General features: G+C 45.8%; 1 protein-coding gene across 1 annotated transcript; it reads left to right on the forward strand.

The window, feature by feature from the left end:
• Positions 1-5767: 5767 nt before the first annotated feature.
• igf2bp3 (insulin-like growth factor 2 mRNA binding protein 3) lies at positions 5768-21761 on the forward strand (the record flags this gene model as incomplete). Its single annotated transcript, XM_080018778.1, has 16 exons — positions 5768-6020; positions 7174-7234; positions 12086-12134; positions 14938-14989; positions 15244-15307; positions 15999-16277; positions 16374-16508; positions 17138-17260; positions 17360-17495; positions 18312-18443; positions 18613-18681; positions 20214-20336; positions 20438-20512; positions 21226-21357; positions 21434-21547; positions 21654-21761. Exons 1-16 carry the CDS (start codon positions 5846-5848, stop codon positions 21759-21761), a joined length of 1827 nt encoding a protein of 608 aa, XP_079874904.1. The 5' UTR covers positions 5768-5845.
• Positions 21762-22347: the final 586 nt, after the last annotated feature.

Genomic DNA, 22347 nt, shown 5'->3' on the forward strand with positions numbered 1-22347 from the left:
TGTATCTCTAAGAAAACAGTTTGGGTCTTGTGTTTTTTTCTTATCAGTTTTAAATGTTCAAATGAACATGGCTTCAGACAAAAATAAAACGACATCTGGCCTAATAGTTTTACATGCACATCCTTGCACTTTGGAGTGTTGCTACTGGATCATGTCTGTCAAAAGCGAGCAGATTTAAAGGTTGTATTAAATTAGAAAATAAATAGAATGAAATAAAGCTCAAGTCATTTAGATGAGATGTTTAATTCCCAAAACGTTTATTTCAGCCCAAGTTAATCACAGCAATGTCATTTATAGAAAATACCATCTGTACGCTTAACATTCTACAACCTTTCTATACTTCAACCATTCCAGATTGAGTAAACAATACTTTATCAGCACAATGCAATGTAGGAAATATGACAGCCATTTTTTAATATATCTTTCTAAATATGGATATCAATTTGAGGTAAACAAAGTTAGAGATGTTCAAGAAAGGTCTTTTGAGCTTTTAGGAAGTTTCCTGAGCAAGTGCCATTACAATTAATCAACAAACCAATCAGAAAAGTGTCCCAGTAAGGACTTGTTCACCCAAAAGGTGCAATTTTAGGATACAATTTAAATGTAAAACAAAGTTAAAAGTAATTCCCAACTGACAGCAGCATCAAAAGATTGACTTCTACTGTCACGTATTGCTCAAAACAACAGATAGGCTTCATCTCAGACCAAACAGCAGATTCTGATCATCAAAAATAACTCCTTATTCAGGGAGAAAACGACACTGGGGTTCTGTCATTTTACACACAAAAACAGACCCCTTTCCAATTTTTAAGGACATATGTTACTGCCACTTGTGGAGCAATTGTTAAAACATTTTATATAATTTATTTAGACAAATTCAAAGAAAATAAGACCCTTAAAAACACACATACTAGCAGTGTTTTAATAGCTTATTGTCCAGTGTTTTACGCGTAGGCCTATTGGATAAAGACATGCAGGCCTGTGCACAATCACAAATGTTTATTCTTACAAAATAATTATTTAGAAAAGTCAATATCAATGCAGTTACCTGTACTTAACCAGTGGAGCGTTATTTCTTAACCAGTAAAGAGTGTTCCTTGGCATGTTTTAAAGGGGCACAAACCGCCATTTTCTAATAAGGAGTGTCATCACATGGAAATGTGGGGAGAACAGATTTATCCGTTTTTTAAGGCCCTGAAAGGAGACTTGAGGAAATAATTTAAAATAAAGAGACACTTTTCTTTTCTTAAAAAGAAATCTCGCCATTAGATCGACATATCAAAGTGACCGTTGAAACTTTTATTTACACGTTTTGTCCAACATGGCGTTCAGCCCTGGTCCATACATTCAAAGCAGCGAGGCAAGACTTCCCTGAAACAAGACTTTTCCAAACAGACGAATAAACAATATTGATAATAATAAAAAAATTAAATAAAAAATCAATTTAAAAAAAAAAAAGGGAAAAACCTCACCGGAGCATCGAATCCCCTGATTCAATGCATAGTTGTGTCTTATGGAGGAAAAAGCAGATTAGCCTCTTTCTTTCCTTTTTTTTTTTTTTTGTTCGTCAATGCAGACAGACTAACTTTAAACAACTTTCCTACAGTTATGCATTTCCTTTAGAACGCTCCCCCGGCTGGGACTGCGGGGAAACAGCTGCATTTGCACACACTGTCTTTCTGATAGGCGATCGGATCTTACAAAAAAAAAAAAAAAAAAAAAAAAAGACCAAAAAAAAGAAAAAAACAAAAAGAACTTTTAAGTCTGGGCTTCCCTATGGAACGGCTCCGCGGCACGGGGAGCTGGATGGGGGCGGGGATCTTTTCTGTACATTCCTCAGCGATACATTCACTTCTCCACGCCGCCTGGGAGGGAGCGCTGCGCCGCTGCGGGGCGCGGGGCTGCACGCAACGAGCTGCCGCTGCTGGCGTGCACTGATGCGCGTCAACAGGCGGTGGGCTGCGAAAACAAAAAAAAAACAAACCCCCCCCCCCCAAAAAAAAAAAAAAAACCCCAAACGTGTTTATTTTCATTTCATTTCCAGATCTCCGTTTTTGCTGGGAGCGCGTCTTTCTGCGTTTCGTTACTTATTTCGAACCGGAGACGCGTAAAATGAAAGAATCTGGGTTCTAAAAAATTGTGTGAGCCCAAATAGGCCGATTGGACGGGATATTTGCATTATTTCCCCGGTGCAGATGATTAAATGCGGCACAAATAACGCCGGAACCGGCGCTGCATCCCATCAACCCCGGAGGTTACGTTGAAAACCATCATTCAACGCGCAGTTCAACGATTAAGGAGTCGCGCATTTATTGTGAAGTGCGAATGAAAACGCTGTTTATTGATCATTTTGCGTTATTCCCATTGGTAAACAAAGAGGTATTCCCCTCGCCGCCGCGACTCCGAGGCCGGCGCAGCGCTGTGCGTTCACTTGTGCTTTATATTTGTTTGATTGTGAGCAACATGTGGGGAGAGAGAACAAAAAAAAACAAAAAAAAAAGACACAAAGTGGGAAAAGATGGAGCGGAGGCGGCTTCGTTCGCGCGCCGATTCATATAGAATCGCAGCCAATGAATGGAGGCGCCGCTGAGCGCGAGCCAGCACGAGTAGTACGAGGCAGGACTGGCGCGCTCTGGTTGGTCCGCTCCCTCGACCAATCGTAGCCCTCCGTGAGTTTGTTCAGCAGCAAAATAAGTAACCCACTGTGACGGCCGAGCCCCGTGCGTCTGCCAGGGGGGGAAGGCCTCACACAACCACATTTCCTCTCTAAGCTACTTGACAAGAGCATTATACACCCTTTTATATTCACATCTAAATATGTTGGTGAACATAAAAATCTATAATAGAGATCTATAATATTTTTCTGACTATTGTGTACTGTATATCTATCTATCTGTCTATCTATCTGTCTATCTATCTGTCTGTCTGTCTGTCTGTCTGTCTGTCTCTCTGTCTCTGTCTGTCTGTCTATCTATCTATCTATCTATCTATCTATCTATCTATCTATCTATCTCTATGTCTGTCTATCTATCTATCTATCTATCTATCTATCTATCTATCTATCTATCTGTCTGTCTGTCTGTCTATCTATCTATCTATCTATCTATCTATCTATCTATCTATCTATCTATCTATCTATCTATCTATCTATCTATCTATCTATCTATCTATCTATCTATCTGTCTGTCTGTCTGTCTGTCTGTCTGTCTGTCTGTCTGGCGACAACTCATTAGTCAACCAGATGAGGCCCAACCGCACCTTGATGCTCCCAATTTGCATTTAGAGTACGCGCTCGAGGAATAGGGGCGTATAGGTACCATAAATGCAGAACCCCTATGCCTGTTGAATGTACTGTATAGCCTGAAACTCATTCATTAAATATAAATGAAACAAAAAAAAAAAAAAAAAAAAAAACATATGGCCAATGCAATAACAATTAATGTTGTTTTGGATTTAGAGCTTCTTGTGAATATGAACAAAGGAGCCCATAAAAGCTAGGTTACCTGGTCCATATAGACCTAGTAAAATAGGCTACTGCAGGCCTATGGCTAACTGTCCTATCCTTACATATCTGAAAACAATAGTTTGTTTAATAGAAATGATGATACAATGGGATATTGCTTTTTTTTTAATCTAATCCCTTGTGTGGTGTTTCAAGGGTTTACACTTTCTCCTAGATTGAGAGTTAGCACTTATTTGAGAATACATTCTATTCAGCTCCTTTATGTGTGGCGACTACAACTCTTGGACTACAATCTTGGGCTTTGAGTGTGATTTTTGTCGTACACGTATCGACCGTTGTGCAATACATCAGACCGTATTACACAATTGATTGAATTGGGCTTTGACGTGGTGAGCCCTTCACTCCAGGTGACTCCTCCCAGAAGGGATTCAAATGCATTCAGCCAACAGGGCCAAGACTTTTCCAGGTTTTTTTTATTTTAACCGTCTGAACCATGGTAGAGATCTAAACAGTGTCGGCAATGAGACACCCAGTAGGCCTACCCACTCCCACGGGGAAATGCCTAACCACTCCCACGGGGAAGTCACGCGTGCTCTCGGGACAATGAGTTGTGGATCATGGCTGCAGCCTTGCGGAGGAAGATGGACGCCGACATTTGGGATAGTAGTAGTAGTATTAGTAGGCTTACGTGTCATTTCCGCAGTGACCCACAGTGTCTCGGGGGCCCTTACCAGGGCACATCTCTCTAGAAATAAACATTTTTAAACAATTGCAGACGTTTTGCAGCATTTATGAATGGCTCCACCTCGTTTTTACTATTTCCCCGCCGACCAATGAGAAAGGACACGCATTTGATTCTCGTAAAAGTAAAACGGCGCGAGTCAAAATGTTGAGCAAATAAATGAGCGTGAGCCCTTCTCGTATCCACGTTGACCTTCGTCCAAAAGTAATGCGTTACAGTTCAGTGAGTTACGATACTATTGTGTTTTACTATCATTCTTGTCTAAATGCGTTCTCCTCCGGCCATCGTTTTAAAACGTGTACGTAACATTTATGAATGGCTCCACCCCCCCCCTCGTCCTCCGGCTCCGCCGTCCGCGTAAAATAACACGCTCGCTTTTCCACGACCGCACTTCTCCGCGTGCGCCGCCCGCACTCGGGCGGCCGCGGCGGCGCGTCGTCGCCCTGCGCAGGCGCGCCGGCGCAGGGCTACTACTCCCCCCGTCGGCCAATCAGAGGCGAGGCTGCGGCGGCGAGGAAGAAAAGAAACGACGCCGGGTGGAGTTCTCACGGAAACCCTTCTCCCACCCCCACCCCCCACCCACCCCCCGGCCGCCAACCCCGCTCCTCTTCTCCTCCTTTATCTCCACCCCCCCCCCCCCTTTGTAGCTGGTCCCCCCCACCCCGGATTCCCGTGCAATTATTTTACACCACACCCCCCCCCCCCCTCCACCCAAAAAAAAAACAACCAAAAAAACACAAACAAATAAAAACCTCTTAATTGAGCAATTGGGATTCCTCACGTGCGGGGGGTTGATTTGTAGTTTGAACACGTGGCTCATTCAAAAAAAAAAAAAAAAAAAAAAAAAAAAAAAGCCGGAATAGACGAGTGAGTGTGTTTTGGGTTTGTTTTTTTCCCTTCCTCCTCCGTTGTACGATCCTTTACTGTGTGTGTGTGTGTGTGTGTGTGTGTGTGTGTGTGTGTGTGACATTCTCGGTCTCTCGGCCATAAGGGTTTTTTTTTGTTTGTTTGTTTGTTTTTTTTTGTGGAGGAGAGGAGGAGGTGGTGGAGGTGGAGGTGGTGGTGGTGGTGGTGGGAGGGGGGCAAAGTAGTTTCTCCTCCTTTTTTTTTTTTTCCGCCTCCACCCATCGTTTGGAACTACGGGATTTAATAATTGAACAATTCTATTCGCGCGGCGCGGCGAGAGAGCGAAGGAGGGAGAGAGAGAGAGAGAGAGAGAGACCGAGAGCGAGCGAGCGAGCGATAGAGAGAGAGAGAGAGAGAGAGAGAGAGACAGACGGAGTTAAATCTCTCTGTGGCTTCGAACGACCCGGGGAAGCACGCCACGCCACGCCACGCCGCGCCACGCCACGGACACACTCCGTGATAGTAAAAGAAAGAAGAAGAAGAAGAAGAAAAAGAAGAAGGAGGAGGAGGAGGAAAAAATAAGGCTAGAATTAGTTTGATTTTTTTGGGGGGGGAGAGGGGGGGTGTTTCTTTTTTTTTTTTTTTTTTTTTTTTTTTTTTTACTACTCCCCACCCCCCAACCCCACCTCCCCAAACAAAAAAAAAAAAAAAAAAAAAAAAAAAAAAGCCGCCGCACGCACAATCCGCTCCGCGCGCACACACCTCCCATCGTGTCGGAACCGAGAGATCCGACCATGAACAAGCTGTACATCGGCAACGTGAGCGAGGATGCGGGCGCCGAGGACTTGGAAAGTGTCTTCGAGCAGTGGAAGATCCCGCACAGCGGCCCCTTCCTCGTCAAGACCGGCTACGCGTTCGTGGATTGCCCCGACGAGAAGATCGCGATGAAGGCCATCGATGTTCTTTCAGGTGAGAGGAGGAGGAGGAGGGTGGGGTGGCATTGCATTCTTTTTTTCTTTCCTTTGAGTGAGTTGGAAAGTGTCAATTAAAACAATTTCAAAATGGGGAGAGGTGTGTGTGTGTGTGTGTGTGTGTGTGTGTGTGTGTGTGTGTGTGTGTGTGTGTGTGTGTGTGTGTGTGTGTGTGTGTGTGTGTGTGTGTGTGTGTGTGTGTGTGTTACTATTACTTCACCCCCACCACACACACGCTTCCCCACACCCTCCTCAATGAGATGCGTGTAGTCTTATTATAGGGTTGTGTGTGTGTGTGTGTGTGTGTGGTGAATCCTATACCCTAATCCAAGCAGTTCTTCCTTGCAGCCCTTTCCACTTAAAACTCTTTATTTTAGCACTGATCTCGCCAAAGGATCAGACCGGGGCCGTGTCGTCTTGTGCTCGAAACTACTCCACGCAAACGTGTGAATGGGGGGAAAAGGCTTTTCCTACTGTGTCGCTTTCACGCCGCTTCGGAGCGGCTGGGGCGCGTGGACGCCGAAGGAAACGCTGTTTGCGAGGCACGACACTTCTTTGACACAATTAAAAGAAAAGCGGCGACCGAGGCCCCTTTCCAACGGCTGCTTTGAACTTGCAGACTGTTTCCAGGTTCGACGGTTCAAGGCCCTGAGGCTCAAGTGGCCTAACTTGTTTCCACATTGTGGGGCATGATTTCACTGAGGGCCATGCTGTCACTCCAGGTGCTTTAATGGTGCTGGTCAAATGTAGGCCAAAGAAATGCGCTCCACCACCTCCTGGCTGTCTGCTGTTTTAGTCTTTTGTGTGTGTGTGTGTGTGTGTGTTAAACTAAATTGTCATGGGAACGCCTCGTAGTTGAGTTAGGATTTTATTTTTTTTACTATCTCGGCGCTATGGCAAAAAAAACGTGTAATTCTTATGTCTTTCGACTCCTATGGCAGGATTTTTTAAATTTGTATTTCTGGTATAATTAAAAACGACCCTGCATGCATTGCAACTGCACAGCTGATCAGATTATGCACCACTTGATAAAACGATAAAAGTTTTTTGTTTTTTTTTACATAAATAATAACAATAAAAAAAAAAAAAATAGGCTAGGATTACAAACTGCCCGTTTAAGCCTGAAACCTGTTTTGTGTTGTCCTTTCAAGGTAAAGTGGAACTTCATGGAAAAGTTCTCGAAGTGGAGCACTCTGTCCCTAAACGTCAGAGGTAAGGGTTGCACTATTTTTTTTTTTGTTTGTTTTTTGTTTTTATAACCGGGTTTTGGATCTAGTCGTCTGCTTTTATTTCTCTTTATCGGTCTTCTTCAAAAACACGAATTGAAAAAAAACCAACAAAAAAAAACAAAACAAGGCAGTGAGGCTGGGCTGGAAATGTACATCTCCTCCTCTGCGTTTAAACAGTTGTTTTATCGTTTTGTTTGGGCGAAATTAATTGGGAGAATTTTTGTCTTTTTCTTTTTTTTTTTTAATATATACGAGGGTAAAATACGAGCGTGTGCGCGTGTTGGCTCCCCCACGCCACGACTGAGTTGCTGCACCGTAGATAATGTTGAATGTCTACCGTCTTACTAGTCCCACCGCCCCTGTCCCATCGATACGCGTTTAAATATATTAAAAAAATAAAAATAAATAAAGAAATCCACAGGCCCCTAAATATCTTCCACGCAACATTCAGCTGCTTTTCGAGCCCAGGCGCGTGCGTGCGGTGCGTGGGCCCGTGGAGCCGTCCATTTGAGGAGGATCTGCCCGTCATCCCTCCTGCCCTCCTCGACACGTTGAGCTGTGGCATGACATGGAGCCCAAACGCGATGGCAGTGGGAGCACTGGGCCCCATAGTCGCGGAAAAGTCCACTGCAGACCAAGTCATGCTATTTGCGCAATTCTGTAATTAAAAAAAAAAAAAAATGATAATAATAAAACTCCCATTTTTGTCAGCAGCACGCTCTAGTTTTGACGCTGTGATTTTAAGAGTGGCGGATATACTTTGGTCCTTGTATTTGTCCTTGTTTAAAAATTAAATGAATTGCACATTATTTAGTTACTGCGGTTCATATTTTTAGCCATTAATCTCAATGTGACGTGTTAATTGTTTTGTTTTTTGTTTTTTGTTAATGGAATGTAATGGTGGGCAATTGTTTTTTTTTTTTTTTAATTATGGTGTGAAGCTATTTAAATTATAACATGTAGTCATGGTAGCATCATGCCCCTCTGACGGTATGGTGAATTTGCTGATTGACTGACATGACTTTTTTTTTTTTTTTTTTCTTAAATTATTCCTGGCATTTTTATTTTTTTAGGCTGGTGGTCTCAATTGTTGTGGTGCTCTAGTACCCCTGGTGTGCCAGGGTGAATTACAAAGGGACTGAATTTTAGGTGAAGTGCTCTAGCCTCCTCCCCTCTCCCAATGATTGACCAAAAACTGGTGACACTGCGCTTGTTGTATTGCATTTGTTTCCCTGCAAATTGGTGTGACTCAGTAGCAATATTTAGTCACAATGGGAAGGGGAATGTTAAATTTCCCCCATTTCTACGAACACTACAGATATCTGTGGCCATTTGGGTATTTTACTGGATGTAGAGGACATGGTTGAGCCCCTTCTTTGAGTTTTAACCAGCCATCAGCTGGGGGCTTGGCCAATCACCACGACTTAACCTTTAAACCCACCAGGAAGGGGAAGTACCGTAGAGGAGACACTCTAGACCTGCGACCGACCGAGTGGGTGGGTGTGGGTGGGAGGGGGTTGGGGGGTGGCCTGCAGTAGCAAGGCGTGTGTACATGGGACTGGCTGCTGACTAGCACAGAGTTTGACGCTTAGAAAAATGTATTTTTAAAGTTTTGGGGCATTTTCCTGAGCTTAGTCATATTGTGGCTTGAAGTCCACCCTACGCAGCTTTTCTGTAGTGTGTGTGTGTGTGTGTGTGTGTGTGTGTGTGTGTGTGTGTGACCAACATTTACGCAGTGCAAGTACTGCATCCGAAACTATGTGCTATGACCACATTACATTTTACTTCTTAAAGTATAATTCACCACAAATTCACCAAAAATAATGCTAATGAAATGGCTTAAAATAATTTATGTAAAATATATAAAATGTTTCAGCAGACCCAACGTTTATTTCACACCAACGCAATGCACGCTTTGTGCATTTATCTGGCTATTGCATGTATATCTTTTATAGGTAATTTTATTTAAATATATGGTGACGGGAATAATTTTGGCAAGTCACCCATCTAATAACAATCTGGATTTGTTTTGTTTTTGTGCTGGTTGTCTATTTTGGCCACAATTTGCTTGCTAAATACTGTTGTTCATTATTTTTTTTTTTTATATAGATGCACAAATATTAAAGTTTAAATGTTCCACATGGGTTAGTCTATAATGTCGTACTTGCACCTGGCTGGTTGAATTATTTTAAACCTGCTTGCCCACGCATATCTGAGGCTACATTTTCACAAATAGGTGTGTGTGTGTGTGTGTGTGTGTGTGTGTATTTGGGTTGAGTTGTTAGATGTCTAAAATAATGTCCTAGACAACTTGGTGTGCATTGAACTGTAGCTCCTACAATCCTGGGTTACAGGGTCACTGTGGAGGCCCCCCACCTGTAAAATGGGAATCTGGGACTGCGGCTTGGGGTGTCAGAACTGTGACTGTGGCCCCTTGTTTAGCCACTCTGTAAGGCTTGGTTCTAAAACATGTAATTTTTCATCAAATTACTTAATAACTTTTAATCAAATGACACTTTTTAAATTTTTTTCTTTAAAGAACAAGAGGTCTAATTCACACAATACATCTGTGTGTTTTAAATTATCAATGGCGGGCGCCTTACAAAAAAAATTCCCTTATCAATTGAGTCGCGAGAGCGTAGTTGGTTGGCCGAGGCTTGTGCATGCGAGGCCTGGGAGGGGACAGCGGAAATAGGGCTGCGTGCGTGGAGTCATTCAGAACCCCTGCACACTGACTAGTCGGTGGATGGGCGTGGAACGCAGACTGTCTTCCCTCTCCACTCTGAGTATTGATAGATGGACGGATGGATGGATGGTGCTTCTACTCCAGTGCATGGTGGGAGCCTAGAAATGGAGATGATTGTTGAGGTGCTTCAGATGGGACGAAGGGACGAGGTGGTGATGGTGAATTCAGATTCTGTACTTCCTAATGTGTTGGCTCCAGCTCCGCAGTGCGGGCCTATAGATCTGGGCTGGGTGTGGACGGCGGTGCACGTTGAAGTGTGATTCTGCTGAAAGCTGGTCGGATTTAAAAGTAAATAAGGAGACCTGGCCATCACATGACGAGCCACCCCCAGTCACTCCTGGCTGTTCCCTTCCTCTTGCTTTTAACCCCCACTCTACATGTTTCTGTCAGTGGACTTGTCCGTGTCCATGGTAACGGGGCCCCACCCCCACTGGGCAGAGAGGGCCCTTGTTACCCTTTCAACCCCCCCGCCCCCCCCCCTTCCACAAAATCAAAGGCTCGGACTAGGGAATGTACACCCCCACCCGTATACCCCTCCATACCCCGGCTGACTTCCTCCATGTGTGCAGCTATAGGTTAATCCCACTGGAAGCACTCTGTGCATTTGCACATTTTGCACGCCGTTCCCACCGCAATGCAGAGCATGGGAGGTTGGGGAATGGGGTGGGGGGGTGGGGATGGGACGGGTTAATGGCACAGTAGGCCGGAAAGATCTGGAATTCCTCTTGGAAGCTCGTTTGGGAATTTTTTTTTTTTTTTTTTTTTTTTTCTTCACATTTCACTCATTTTGAATTTGATGGCTTCCTAATGCCGGTGGCTGCTTTGATAGCACTTGAGTTTGTGTGACTGTCTCTCCCCCCATGTTACATGTTTTGCTACGACTAAAGTTTTTACTAGTCTGTCGTAGTGCGTGGAAATACTTTTAGTGTTTTTCATACTCTTTATTATAAATGTGAGCTGGATGTGGTTTAGGGACCAGCTGAGTGATGTGCGGTCACAGGCATTATTTTCCACAGCATTGCAGTTTACAGTTTGTCTTATTAGATGACCTGCGTTATTTAAATGTCACATTTATAGGTTGTTGAAATTGGAGCAGTTAATGTATTAAAAAAAAATAAAAAGAGGAAACATCACAAGTAAAACGGTACGTTAATATGAAATTGAGCGCCATTAAAAGCAGCATGCGTTTGTTGGCTGTGCCGCGGATATACAGGTGGGAGACGTCTGGGTTGTCATGGCCACTTTGCAAATGCATGGCAGGGTCGCTTTTAAAGCACCGGGTCTCCACTGGACATCTTGGGCATTGCAGGTTCTAGGTTGAGGTGGCTAACTTGTCAGTGATAGCCACATATTGGCCCTCTGGTACACTTTGGTCTTAAATCCAACTACCACCGAAATTTACCAATCGGGAACCTCTCTGTTGAAAGGGAGAGGATGAGTAGGGATTTCTGTAATGCCGGACGCAACCTGGTCACCAGGAATGTCAAGAGTGCAGCAGCTGGAAGTGTGGGTTTTCGCAGTTACTATGGAACATGCTTGGGTTTTGGGTCTTCTCGGGGTAGGTGGCAAGCAGAGATCCCTCTTTGATTTTGCTTTGGCATTTCTGTGCCTCACTCCCCGACCTCAGTCTGATACAAAATCGACGAACCCTGAAGAGTGACGGGGAAATGTGCCTGAGCCTCGTGCTCGAGTACTAACCCAAAATGTATGAAAAATTCCCAATCATTCCACTCTCATACCTCCATTGGCGGCTCTGCTCCCACGGGATTGGGGAGGTTGCCCGGAGCCCGGTGTTTATCTTAAGGGGTCTTTCCTGGTTGGGGCCGCCGAGCAGTGGCTTTTCCAGTATTAACCATCCCCCTTTCTCTCCCCTTCTTTCCACGTGTCTCACCCAGGACACATGATGCACCTGCTGTGTGTGTGTGTGTGTGTGTGTGTGTGTGTGTGTGTGTGTGTGTGTGTGTGTGTGTGTGTGTGTGTGTGTGTGTGTGTGTGTGTGTGTGTGTGTGTGTGTGTGTGTGTGTGTGTGTGTGGTCCTGATGCTGCGGCCCATCCAGTGAATAACCTCTCCCCCCGTTCCCTCCCCAGGAGCTGTAAGTTGCAGATCAGGAACATCCCGCCTCACATGCAGTGGGAGGTGAGTGCTAAACTGCTGCCGCTTGCAGGGTGGGGCGCCACTGCCATGTCTTCTGTGGGTTTGGGCCGTACACCCGCTCGCTTCCTTCTAACGTGCTGACGACACGATGATCGCTGGAGCTAAAAAGCTAAAATGGCCGGGCATGAGGGTGCACTTGTGGATTTTATTTATTTTTTAACACACAAATTGTTGCGTTGGGTTGGATGGGTCAGGGCGACGAAATACCGGTGTGCTATCGGGGAAATATCTGGAAAAACCTTCAGTCCTCCATGTGCAGTCTACACATGTCTGACACACAGATTGAAAGCTCAAACCAAAAAAAAGCTTTTGTATTCCCACTTGTTGGCCGTACGGCTACTAAATGCAAATTGTGAAACTGAATCATTCTTCTGTCCGATGGCTTCTTTTTGACGGAGGATTTCTAAAGGAATGCAGTGAATTTTCGTGGTGTTGCGGTGCTTTTTACTACTGGTCAATAGGCTCTGTTTCAGTTAAAGCCATTTTACACAAAAGACATTTTTATTGCAAACTGCTCCTGAAAATGGGACATAAGAAATCTGTTAATCAATTAACTAATGAAACTTTGATTCACGCTAGTGTATTCATTACATGGACTTGTCTAGAATCTAAAATACACACACACACACACACAACTGGAAAATGGCTTTCCTCAGATATGGGTAAATTTTTAAAAGCTCCCGATCTGACCCAAGACATATAATTGCCATTACAGTGCATTTCTTGAATTCTTTAAATATCTCATTAAGAGCTGACATTAGAACGACAGAACGAACCGTTCTGAAGGTTCCCCTAAAATAAAATGTAAAATCCTACAGATGTTTATTTATATGGAATCAACCCACTCCTGCCCTGAGCTGTAAATTATTGTTTAAAGCGAACTGTTGATGGATTCCGTCTCTCCTCAAGAAGGCAAGCTCACTACAGCAATTAAAAATTAAATGCAAAATATTCAACACTAGAATTGAGACAAGGTCAGTGTCTCTGGGAGATGCTGGTGACGTTGATCCATAGCGGGGGGTGGTGTGGGGGGGGTGATTTTAATTTGAGTGGACGTGTGCAGTGTTATAGGTAGAATTTCTCCCAACTGAAAGCCACTGCAATATTGGTACAGCATGGGTGTGCTTTGAGATAAGTATTGAGCAATATGTGTGTGTTTTCACATACTTGAGTTTATTCCTGTACATGATCGTAAAATTGGAAATATTACTTACTTGCATTTAAAATTTACAGTAATATACTTGATGGAGTTCCCTTTGAACAATTTCTCTACCAGAGCAATGGTCCAATCAACACAAAGTTTAGTTTTAATTCCCACATGTTTTGTTCACACCGATGGCAAATTAAAACAGGCCTGATTGAAAGATTTCTTCTTCTGGTGTCTAGCAGTGCCTCTGAATTCTCCTGCCAAACATTCTGCTGTTGCATTTGAGTTTGGGTGCTACTGAATGCATACATGGCTTTTAGAATTCCAGCCCCATTCACTTTCCCCCGATGAAATGGCCACGCTGGGTGTTTTCTAATGGTGGGCTCTCCTCGTCTACGCATGCCGCGGATCCACCCATGTTCCTAGCATGTGGCGAGCCGAGCCGTCTGTCTCCTCGAAAGGTGAAATGGAGGGTTTGTTCCGGGGGAGGGGCTGAAGGATTGCAACAACAAAAGGAAAAAAAACCCTGAAATGGGTTATTTTTTTTATGTAAAGACCTTGTGCTTTATCTTATCAGCTAGATACGACGGTGTGTGCCGTGGTGTGTGCGGCCCCACAGCTACAGAACGGTTGTGGTGGTGTGTTCACGAGCCGTGGTAGTGGGTGGGCCAGGCTTTTTCTCCCCTTTAGCCTCCATGTGCGGAGGACTCACAGAATGTGTAGCATGAACTCCTTCCCCTCCCCCAGCTCCAGCTTCCTGCTGGAATGCACCCCACCCTTTCCTGAATGCCCTGGATTCCCATTGGTCGGGCCCCGCTGACCGACCGGCGCAGCAGCCAGCCGCCAGCGTGCAGCTCCTGACTTTAGGGAGTATATCATTGCGGCGGCAGCCAATGGCAGGGTTTGGTTGTGGCAGGGGGCGGGAGATAGCACGGTTGGTCGGCCGGGGGTAGGGCAGGCGGGTCGCCTGGTTGGCTGAAAAGAGGGGTTGAGCAGTCAGAGGGTGTGGTCTTGGTTTTGACTGCATGGTTGGAGGTCTTCAGTATGGAAGCTTGAGCCTAGAATCCTTACTCCCCCTCCTGCCCACATATGATCATGAATCTATGAATTAAAATCCCTGCGTTTGCCAGATTTAGGCAGGTGCCTGGCTTGGTTTGGTGCTGCTGGGTTTGTTAAGCTGAAAATTCCCCTCAAGTTAGGGAATGTTGAGTTTTCCAGCGTGCTGCAAAAACCTGAACGGTCAGCCGATGGATCCAATACAGAATGCCTCCTGTCAACGCTGATCCGTGAATTTGCTGCAATACGGCCTGCCCTTCCGTGTTGCTGAAATGTAGTTGATCATTAATTTTGAAATGAATACTCGTCGATTACAAGCGCTCTAGGGTTATTGATCTTGCTTGGCACATCAAGTACAAGTAACTCAAATTAGATGCACTTTTAAACAAATTGGGACCAAACTGTTCAAAGTTTTAGTTTGCATTGGTTTGGAAGCAATGATGGATTTAAGAAGGCAGTACACACAGCCTCAAGGTTCTCGTGTGACTCAAACACATCATGTAGGCCTCTTGCCTTTCATCAAACTATGCGGCTGCTTCTTTAGATGAGCTTACGCATCTAACCTTGTCTTTGTCTCCTCAGGTCCTGGATGGTATGCTGGCCCAATATGGTGCAGTAGAGAACTGTGAACAAGGTAAATGTCAGTCTGACTCCTGACTGTCCACTCCACTAGAATACAGTTGTTCACGCAAAAATAAATCCTAGAAATGTCATACGAAAACCTCCCCCTGAGGGTAATTTGTGTGTGTGTGTGTGTGTGTGTGTGTGTGTGTGTGTGTGTGTGTGTGTGTGTGTGTGTGTGTGTGTGTGTGTGTGTGTGTGTGTGTGTGTGTGTGTGTGTGTGTGTGTGTGTGTGTGTGTGTGTGTGTGTGCGCGCCCCCGCAACAGTGAACACTGAAACAGACACTGCAGTAGTCAACGTTCGATATGGGGCAAAGGACCAGGCCAGATTGTGAGTTCCATAGGACACGCATGTGTCCAAACACACACTATCAGCACAACCCTAAACATCCAGTGTGGCTGTACTGTGGTAGCCTCACACATCCTGCCACATTCTGTGCCTCTGGGTTTCATTTCCTGGGTCCAGTTCTCCTGGCAGTGCAACTCATTCCCATCTCCTCTTCTGCCTGCAAGCCTCATTTTAGGTGCCACTGCATGACAAAGGGGTTAAAAAAAAAAAAAAAAAATCCATTTGGTGCCCCCTGGTGTTCATTAATCTCAGCACGGCGTTGCTCTTACTCCGGTGGGGTGGGAGGCGGGGGACAAACATTCAATTGTGTTAGGATGGTGAACGGAAGGTGACAAGGGAGGCTTTATCCAGTCTAACTGGCCACATGAGATTTAGGCTTGTGTTCCCCAAACCAATTTCAGTAAATAGCTGATTCCCCTCAGCAAGGGTAAGAGCGAGTGCGTGCGCTATTTAGCCCTGGAGTCTCTTACTCTCTCAACACCTTGAATTGGCTTTATTTCAATGAAGACTATCAACTCAACCTTCCATCCTTTTTGTTAATGTCCAGAAATTGATTTGAAGCCCTTGTTGCTTTGCTGTTGATTGATGGTATTGGCATGGAAACCTTAACCTACCATGGCGGAGCCACGTCCAGTTCTTCTTGATGACCGTCCTCTCTGTGGGCGTGCTCCAGGGCCATGGAGAAGCTGAACGGCTTCATGATGGAGAACTTTGCCCTGAAGGTGTCCTACATCCCAGACGAGATGGCCGTGCCCGATGCTGCTCCGATGGGGGGCAGGAGAGGCTTTCCTCCCCGCGGACCCCCTCGCTCGGGCTCCCCGTCGCTGGGCGCCCGGCCCAAGCTGCAGTCCGACGTGCCGCTGCGCATGCTGGTCCCAACGCAGTTCGTCGGGGCCATCATCGGCAAGGAGGGAGCCACCATCCGCAACATCACGAAACAGACCCACTCGAAGTAGGTGGAGATGGCTAGATGTGGATGGGGTGGGGTGGGGGGGGCGGTGTAATCCATGTGTATTTGTATGCCCTCACCACCTACTTTGTCCTCCAGGATCGACATCCACAGAAAAGAGAACGCTGGAGCGGCTGAGAAGCCGATCACGGTCCACTCCACCCCCGAAGGCTGCTCCAACGCGTGCAGGACCATCATGGAGATCATGCAGAAGGAGGCCGTCGACACAAAGTTGTGAGTTTCCGCAGCTGAGCAACTTGCTCCTTCAGTTGGTTTCTGATTGTGAGGTTCCTCGGCAAACCCACCTCCTAATCAAACTGTCTGCATTTTGGCGTTTCCACGAATCAAATCATTCTCGTCGTGTGTTTTGATTATCATTTCCAAAATACCAATCACAGTGACGGTCAGTGTCACCGCTGGGCCCGTTCCAATTAGCGGACGCTGCCTCCTTTTTCATTTTGAATACCGGTGTTTATTCATACGTCTGGAGGCTTTGTTTTTAGAGGTATGCGGAATATGATTTTTGCATTGGGTAGATATTTTCAGTCTTGGCAATACAGCAAATGTGGTTTGGGTCCTTCATAATAAATACATAATAATAATAATAATAATAATAATTATAATAATTTAAAAAAGCTGTAAAACACTAACATACATGGTGGATGTATAAAGACAAGTTGCAGGGCTCAGTCTACAAAAGTGATCCGTGACTTTGAACCCCGCTTTTTTGGGGGGGGGGGGGCATTACCGGTGACTGCTCCATGGGAAACTTTGGATGTAACTGTTTAAGCAAGCAAAAAAAAAAATATTTGTAACCGCTGCATCTCTTGTTCCCTAAGCATCCCTCTTTGTGTCTTCCGTAGTACTGAAGAGATCCCACTCAAGATCCTCGCACACAACAACTTTGTGGGCCGGCTGATCGGGAAGGAAGGCCGCAATCTGAAGAAGATCGAACAAGACACCGAAACCAAGATCACAATCTCACCGTAAGATCATTTCTGGCCGCGGCCCTGACCGCCCCGCGCAGTCTGAATTCCACGGCGTGGAACTGAAACTAACGTGTCGCCGTGGTGCCTCCCGTCCAGCCTCCAAGACCTGACGCTGTACAACCCAGAGCGCACCATCACCGTGAAGGGCTCCATCGACGCGTGCGCACGGGCCGAGGAGGAGGTGATGAAGAAGATCCGAGAGTCGTACGAGAACGATGTGGCCGCCATGAACGTGAGTTTTGGCCTCCGCCACCGAGGGAGGACGCTGGGGCACGAACTGGACCTTTTATAAGATTAGGAAAAATGGATTATTAAAAAAAAAAAAATAAAATCAAGGTTTTGAGATTCTGTTAAAGGAATCAAATCTCTGCACTGTTGGTTTGACAAGGGGAAGCTTGGTGTCAGTGACAATCCAGTTTTCTTTGCTTATATTATCAAATTATTTTCATTCGTACTGGCAGTTAAAATTACATGTCCCACCTTTCTTTAAACGTATGGTACTTTCCACCCTCATTCTAGGATTCCTTCTTTAGAATTTTAGGCACTGTGAAATTCTTTACATCCAATTATATTTTATGTTGCCTCAGAGCACAGAAATTACTGCTTATTTCATTATTTTTATTTGCAGTAATGCCCAGATATGGAATCACAATGACTTATATTTTGTTGGGTGCGACCCCGGCTTCACCTTCAAAATAAATCCCCTTTTCCTTCCCCAGAGAGGCTTTGTGTTTTTTTTTGTTTTTTTGGGGTTTTTTTTTCTTTGACAGGAAACCTCTTCATCACCGTGCTGAAATATCCATTTGATGAAGGAGAATTTGATTATGTGGCTCAGCCAGACAACAAAATATCTTGTATGGGGCCGCACAAAACATGCTTTTAAAAACATGTTCCGTCGCATTTTTATATATATATATATATATATATATATATATATATATATATATATATATATATATATATAGCTCAGCATTAAGACAATTGGTCCATCTATGCATATTACATTGATTTCTAAGCGTGTTGAAATGTATTTTTCTCTCTCCACCAGCTCCAGTCCAACCTGATTCCGGGCCTGAACCTCAACGCTCTGGGCTTGTTCCCGGGTGGAGCTCCAGGGATGGGACCCTCCATGGTCAATGCGCCGCCCCCTGGTGCCCATGCCGGGTACTCTTCATTTGGAGTAAGTGTCCTGCTCTCCATTTTTTTTTTTTCTATTCTTAATATGATTTCTGTCTCCTTGTTGTGTGCAAGTGTTACTCTTACGCTAGGGTTGACTTTCATCTGTCCTTGGAGGAGACCGGTTTGGGGGTCCAGCGCGGCTCCGTTTCATGTGATTCTCTTTCCCCTAGAGCGGCCCTTTTGGGGGTGAAGGGCCATTTTGGGCTCCTGTGCTGTCTGCCAGCAGCCAGCCCTTCGCTGTAAGTCACCCGTCCCACAGTGCTTTGCACGGCTTGTGGCTGCTCGCTGAGGGGTCATGTGGCAGCTCCTCCTCCTCCTGCTGCTGCTGCTGCTGCTGCTGCTGGCCTGTAATCTCTGATGTTTAGGCCTTAACTTGTCAGTATGCGTAGCGTTTAACCTGATGGGGAGCCCTCAGTCTTGGAGCGTGACAGTGATTTGGCTTCTGTTTTCGGGATTCTCATTTTCAGATTGGACTACTTCTCAAGAGATAAATGTTAAATGGTCACCAGTGATTTCAAATCCCCGTCTGCATGTACCCGGGTTGTTTGCAAGGCTTTAATTGGAGGTGCATGTTTTCCGAATGGGCAAGTCAAACAATCCACAGCATTAAAAGCCTTTCAGCTAATTTGGAGCCTGCCAAAGCAAGTTGTTGGTGTGTCCTTGACTGACACATCGGCTGGAACATTGGTCTCCATCCAAAATCAACAAGGCTACTTGTTGTTCCTCTTGGACGATGCGAGCGGCTCCCCTTCCAGAGCTTAGCAGCCTACCGCACACGACCCCGTCGCACAAGCAGCGTCCTGTGGCAGCTTGCGAGCCGGCTCGCCGTGGTACAATCACCTCTTTTAAGAGGGGGGTGTGAAGCTGCGGGGGACAGTCAAAATACAAAAAGCGCCACCCTGCGTCTCCCTTTTCTTTTTTTTTTTTTTAAATATATAAATCTATCTTACCATTAGACGGGTGTAAGTCAGATCGAGGCCGCAGCTGTTCCCTCATGACCAGTGAAAACATGGCGTTCTCGTGTCTTTCAAATCTTGTCCCAAACTGAAAGCACTGAATATACATCATAAAGCCTTACACTGAAACATAAAAGCCTTTTTGTACTCACCAGGTGCTCGTATTCTCCATCTGAGAATCTCCTGCGACCCAAAGGATTTGGGATTTGAACAGTTTTTGGGGGTTTTTTTTTAATCCAGACTTCCAAAGGTTTTCAATCGATATTTGATTCAAATTCCACTGTGTCATCCTCCTCTCTACATGTGCCAAATGTTTTGACATTTGGAACTTAAATACCGACGCCACACAAAGGGTTTAAAATTGGTTCCAAAGTTCGACATAGTTTCTAAGATGTTTGTGCGAATGGAGACGGTCAAGGGGGCGGATGTGAACGTATTGTAAGAAGGTCTGTATGGAAAGTCACTCGATGTCCCGGTCCATAAACAAATATATTACACACTAGATGAGTCGGAGAGTTGTCTTGATCTGCCTCATTAACAATAAGGTGCTCCCGCTCACAGAGGTTTGCATGATAAGTGTCCTGTAGTTTGTCGGGTTTGGAACTTTCTTTAGTTCCACTGGTTTTAGAAGGCTCCAGCCTTTTGACAAAGTATTTTTTTTTTAAATTTTATTGTTTTTTTGACCGGTTCGAAGTAGACTTGTAAAATGCTTGGACTGCCCGATTGTGTGTTTCTAGACGTTGCTGTGTAGTTGGTGTGAGCTCTGTGTCGTCGCACAGCTGAGTGTGTGTGTATGTGTGTCCGTGTGTGTCCAGCAGGGGCAGCCCGAGTCTGAGACGGTTCACCTGTTCATCCCGGCGCTGGCGGTCGGCGCCATCATCGGCAAACAGGGTCAGCACATCAAGCAGCTGTCACGCTTCGCTGGGGCCTCCATCAAGGTGAGGGATGTTGGAGGTTATTGTTTCCTCTCAATAAAAGTCCTATTGTGTCTTCTCAATAAAAGCGATTCGGAGGCTGACCGCGTGCGCTTTCCATCCAGATCGCCCCCGCAGAAGGGATGGACGCCAAGCAGAGGATGGTCATCATCGTTGGACCACCAGAGGCTCAGTTTAAGGTTTCGCACCCCTTTACCCTAGCGTACCGCCTTACTTTGACTTGCTTTTAATTGAAAGTATTTGTTAAAATCAAAGTGGAAATGCAGTCCTTCAAGATTCAAGGTGTTTTCCTCAGTGGACACTGTCCGTTGGATTGCACGATCCTGTACTGTGTGGGGTGGGGAGTGGGATTTTAATAGCTAATTGCTGTCAAACTATGTGAGGAAATAAATGGCTTGACAATGTGCATGTGAGGCTGGTTAAATTAAACCTTGCTGCTTGCTTTGGCAGTGGCCGCCAAGTTTAATAGAACATAACGTCGTTGCCAAGTTGTCCTACTTGAACAACCAAAAAATGGAATGTTACAAAATTGAATCCAGTAACTGGACAATGTGAACCAGCATCCTTGTTCAGAAGTGGAAGGTGGTGACGGTCTTTGTCATTGCTTGTTCTTAAGGGATTGCAACCTTCTCAAATAAAGTCCATGGTTTGCCCCTCAGAAATGTTGGCAAAAAGACTCAACTGTTCTCCCAGTCCTCCAGAGAACGCATATGACAAAGTGGAATAGCCTCAATGGGATGATAGCTGATGATTTTAACCATTTAACTGTCTTAGTACCACTTTCCATGTCAAAACAAACCCAGAAATGTTTTTGCCTTGGGTGCAACACAAACCTTTGAGACGGTCTCAACGGTAGCACGTTGTGACTGTGGACTCACCGATGTGAACACAGGCTCAGGGTCGCATCTTCGGCAAGCTGAAGGAGGAGAACTTCTTCGGGCCCAAGGAGGAGGTGAAGCTGGAGGCGCACATCAAGGTGCCCTCCTTCGCCGCCGGACGAGTCATCGGCAAGGGCGGCAAAACGGTACGAGGGGAGGAGTCTGCCGCGTGACCCCGACTAGAAGCAGAAAAAAACGTTCCCTAAACCTCCCTCTCTCCAGGTGAATGAGCTCCAGAACCTGACCAGCGCCGAGGTGGTCGTGCCCAGGGAGCAGACGCCGGACGAAAACGACCAGGTTGTGGTGAAGATCATCGGACACTTCTATGCAAGCCAGGTGAGAGGGAAGCCCGCGCATGCCTTTTTTTTTTGTTTACCCCTTCACAATTTGCAGATCCCCATCGTAACCACAGTCCTTTCCCCTCACCCACCCGTGTCCTCAGCTGGCGCAGAGGAAGATCCAGGAGATCCTGTCCCAGGTGAGGAGGCAGCAGCAGCCCAAGCCGGCGCCTGGGCCCGGGCCCGGAACCCCGCTGCCCCGCAGAAAGTGAGAAGACCCCCGCCGGGTCCCTGGGGGGCGCACGGTGACTGAACCCGCCCGGAAGATGAACGGATGGATGCAGCAGAGCCTGGGAAAAGAAGTCACAATGGAGGAGGGAGGGGTTCATCATGACTATCTGGGGGTGGGGGGGGGGGGTCATCAAAGGCCATTGGAACCCAAGTGAACACCCACCCTCCGGCCCTTTTTTTTTTTGTTTAAAGAGACCCTCCGCCCCCGAGCCTGCCCGGCCTCTCTGCGTCTCGGAGAATGTACTTCCAAGGGCTCCCTCAACGACGTCACCCGCCCTCTCACGTGTACACACCCCCTCACACCCCCCCCCCCCCCACAACGGGTGTGTTCTGAATGTTTTTTGTTTTTATGACGTTAGAAATCCTGGTTAGAAATCCTGAGGAAGAAATAACACCCCCCCCACCACCCCCTTTCAGTCACCTCCCAGGTGTGGTTCTCTAGACCTCACACAACGACAAGATGTTCTGTTTAACCTTAGTTTTTCAAACATTTTCTTTTTTTTTTCCTCCTTTTTTTTTTTTTTAAATTCCTCCTGTTTTTTTTTTTGGTTTTTTTTCCATTTAGTC

Source organism: Zeus faber, assembly GCF_960531495.2.
Source record: "Zeus faber genome assembly, chromosome: 1".
Lineage (NCBI taxonomy): Eukaryota > Metazoa > Chordata > Actinopteri > Zeiformes > Zeidae > Zeus > Zeus faber.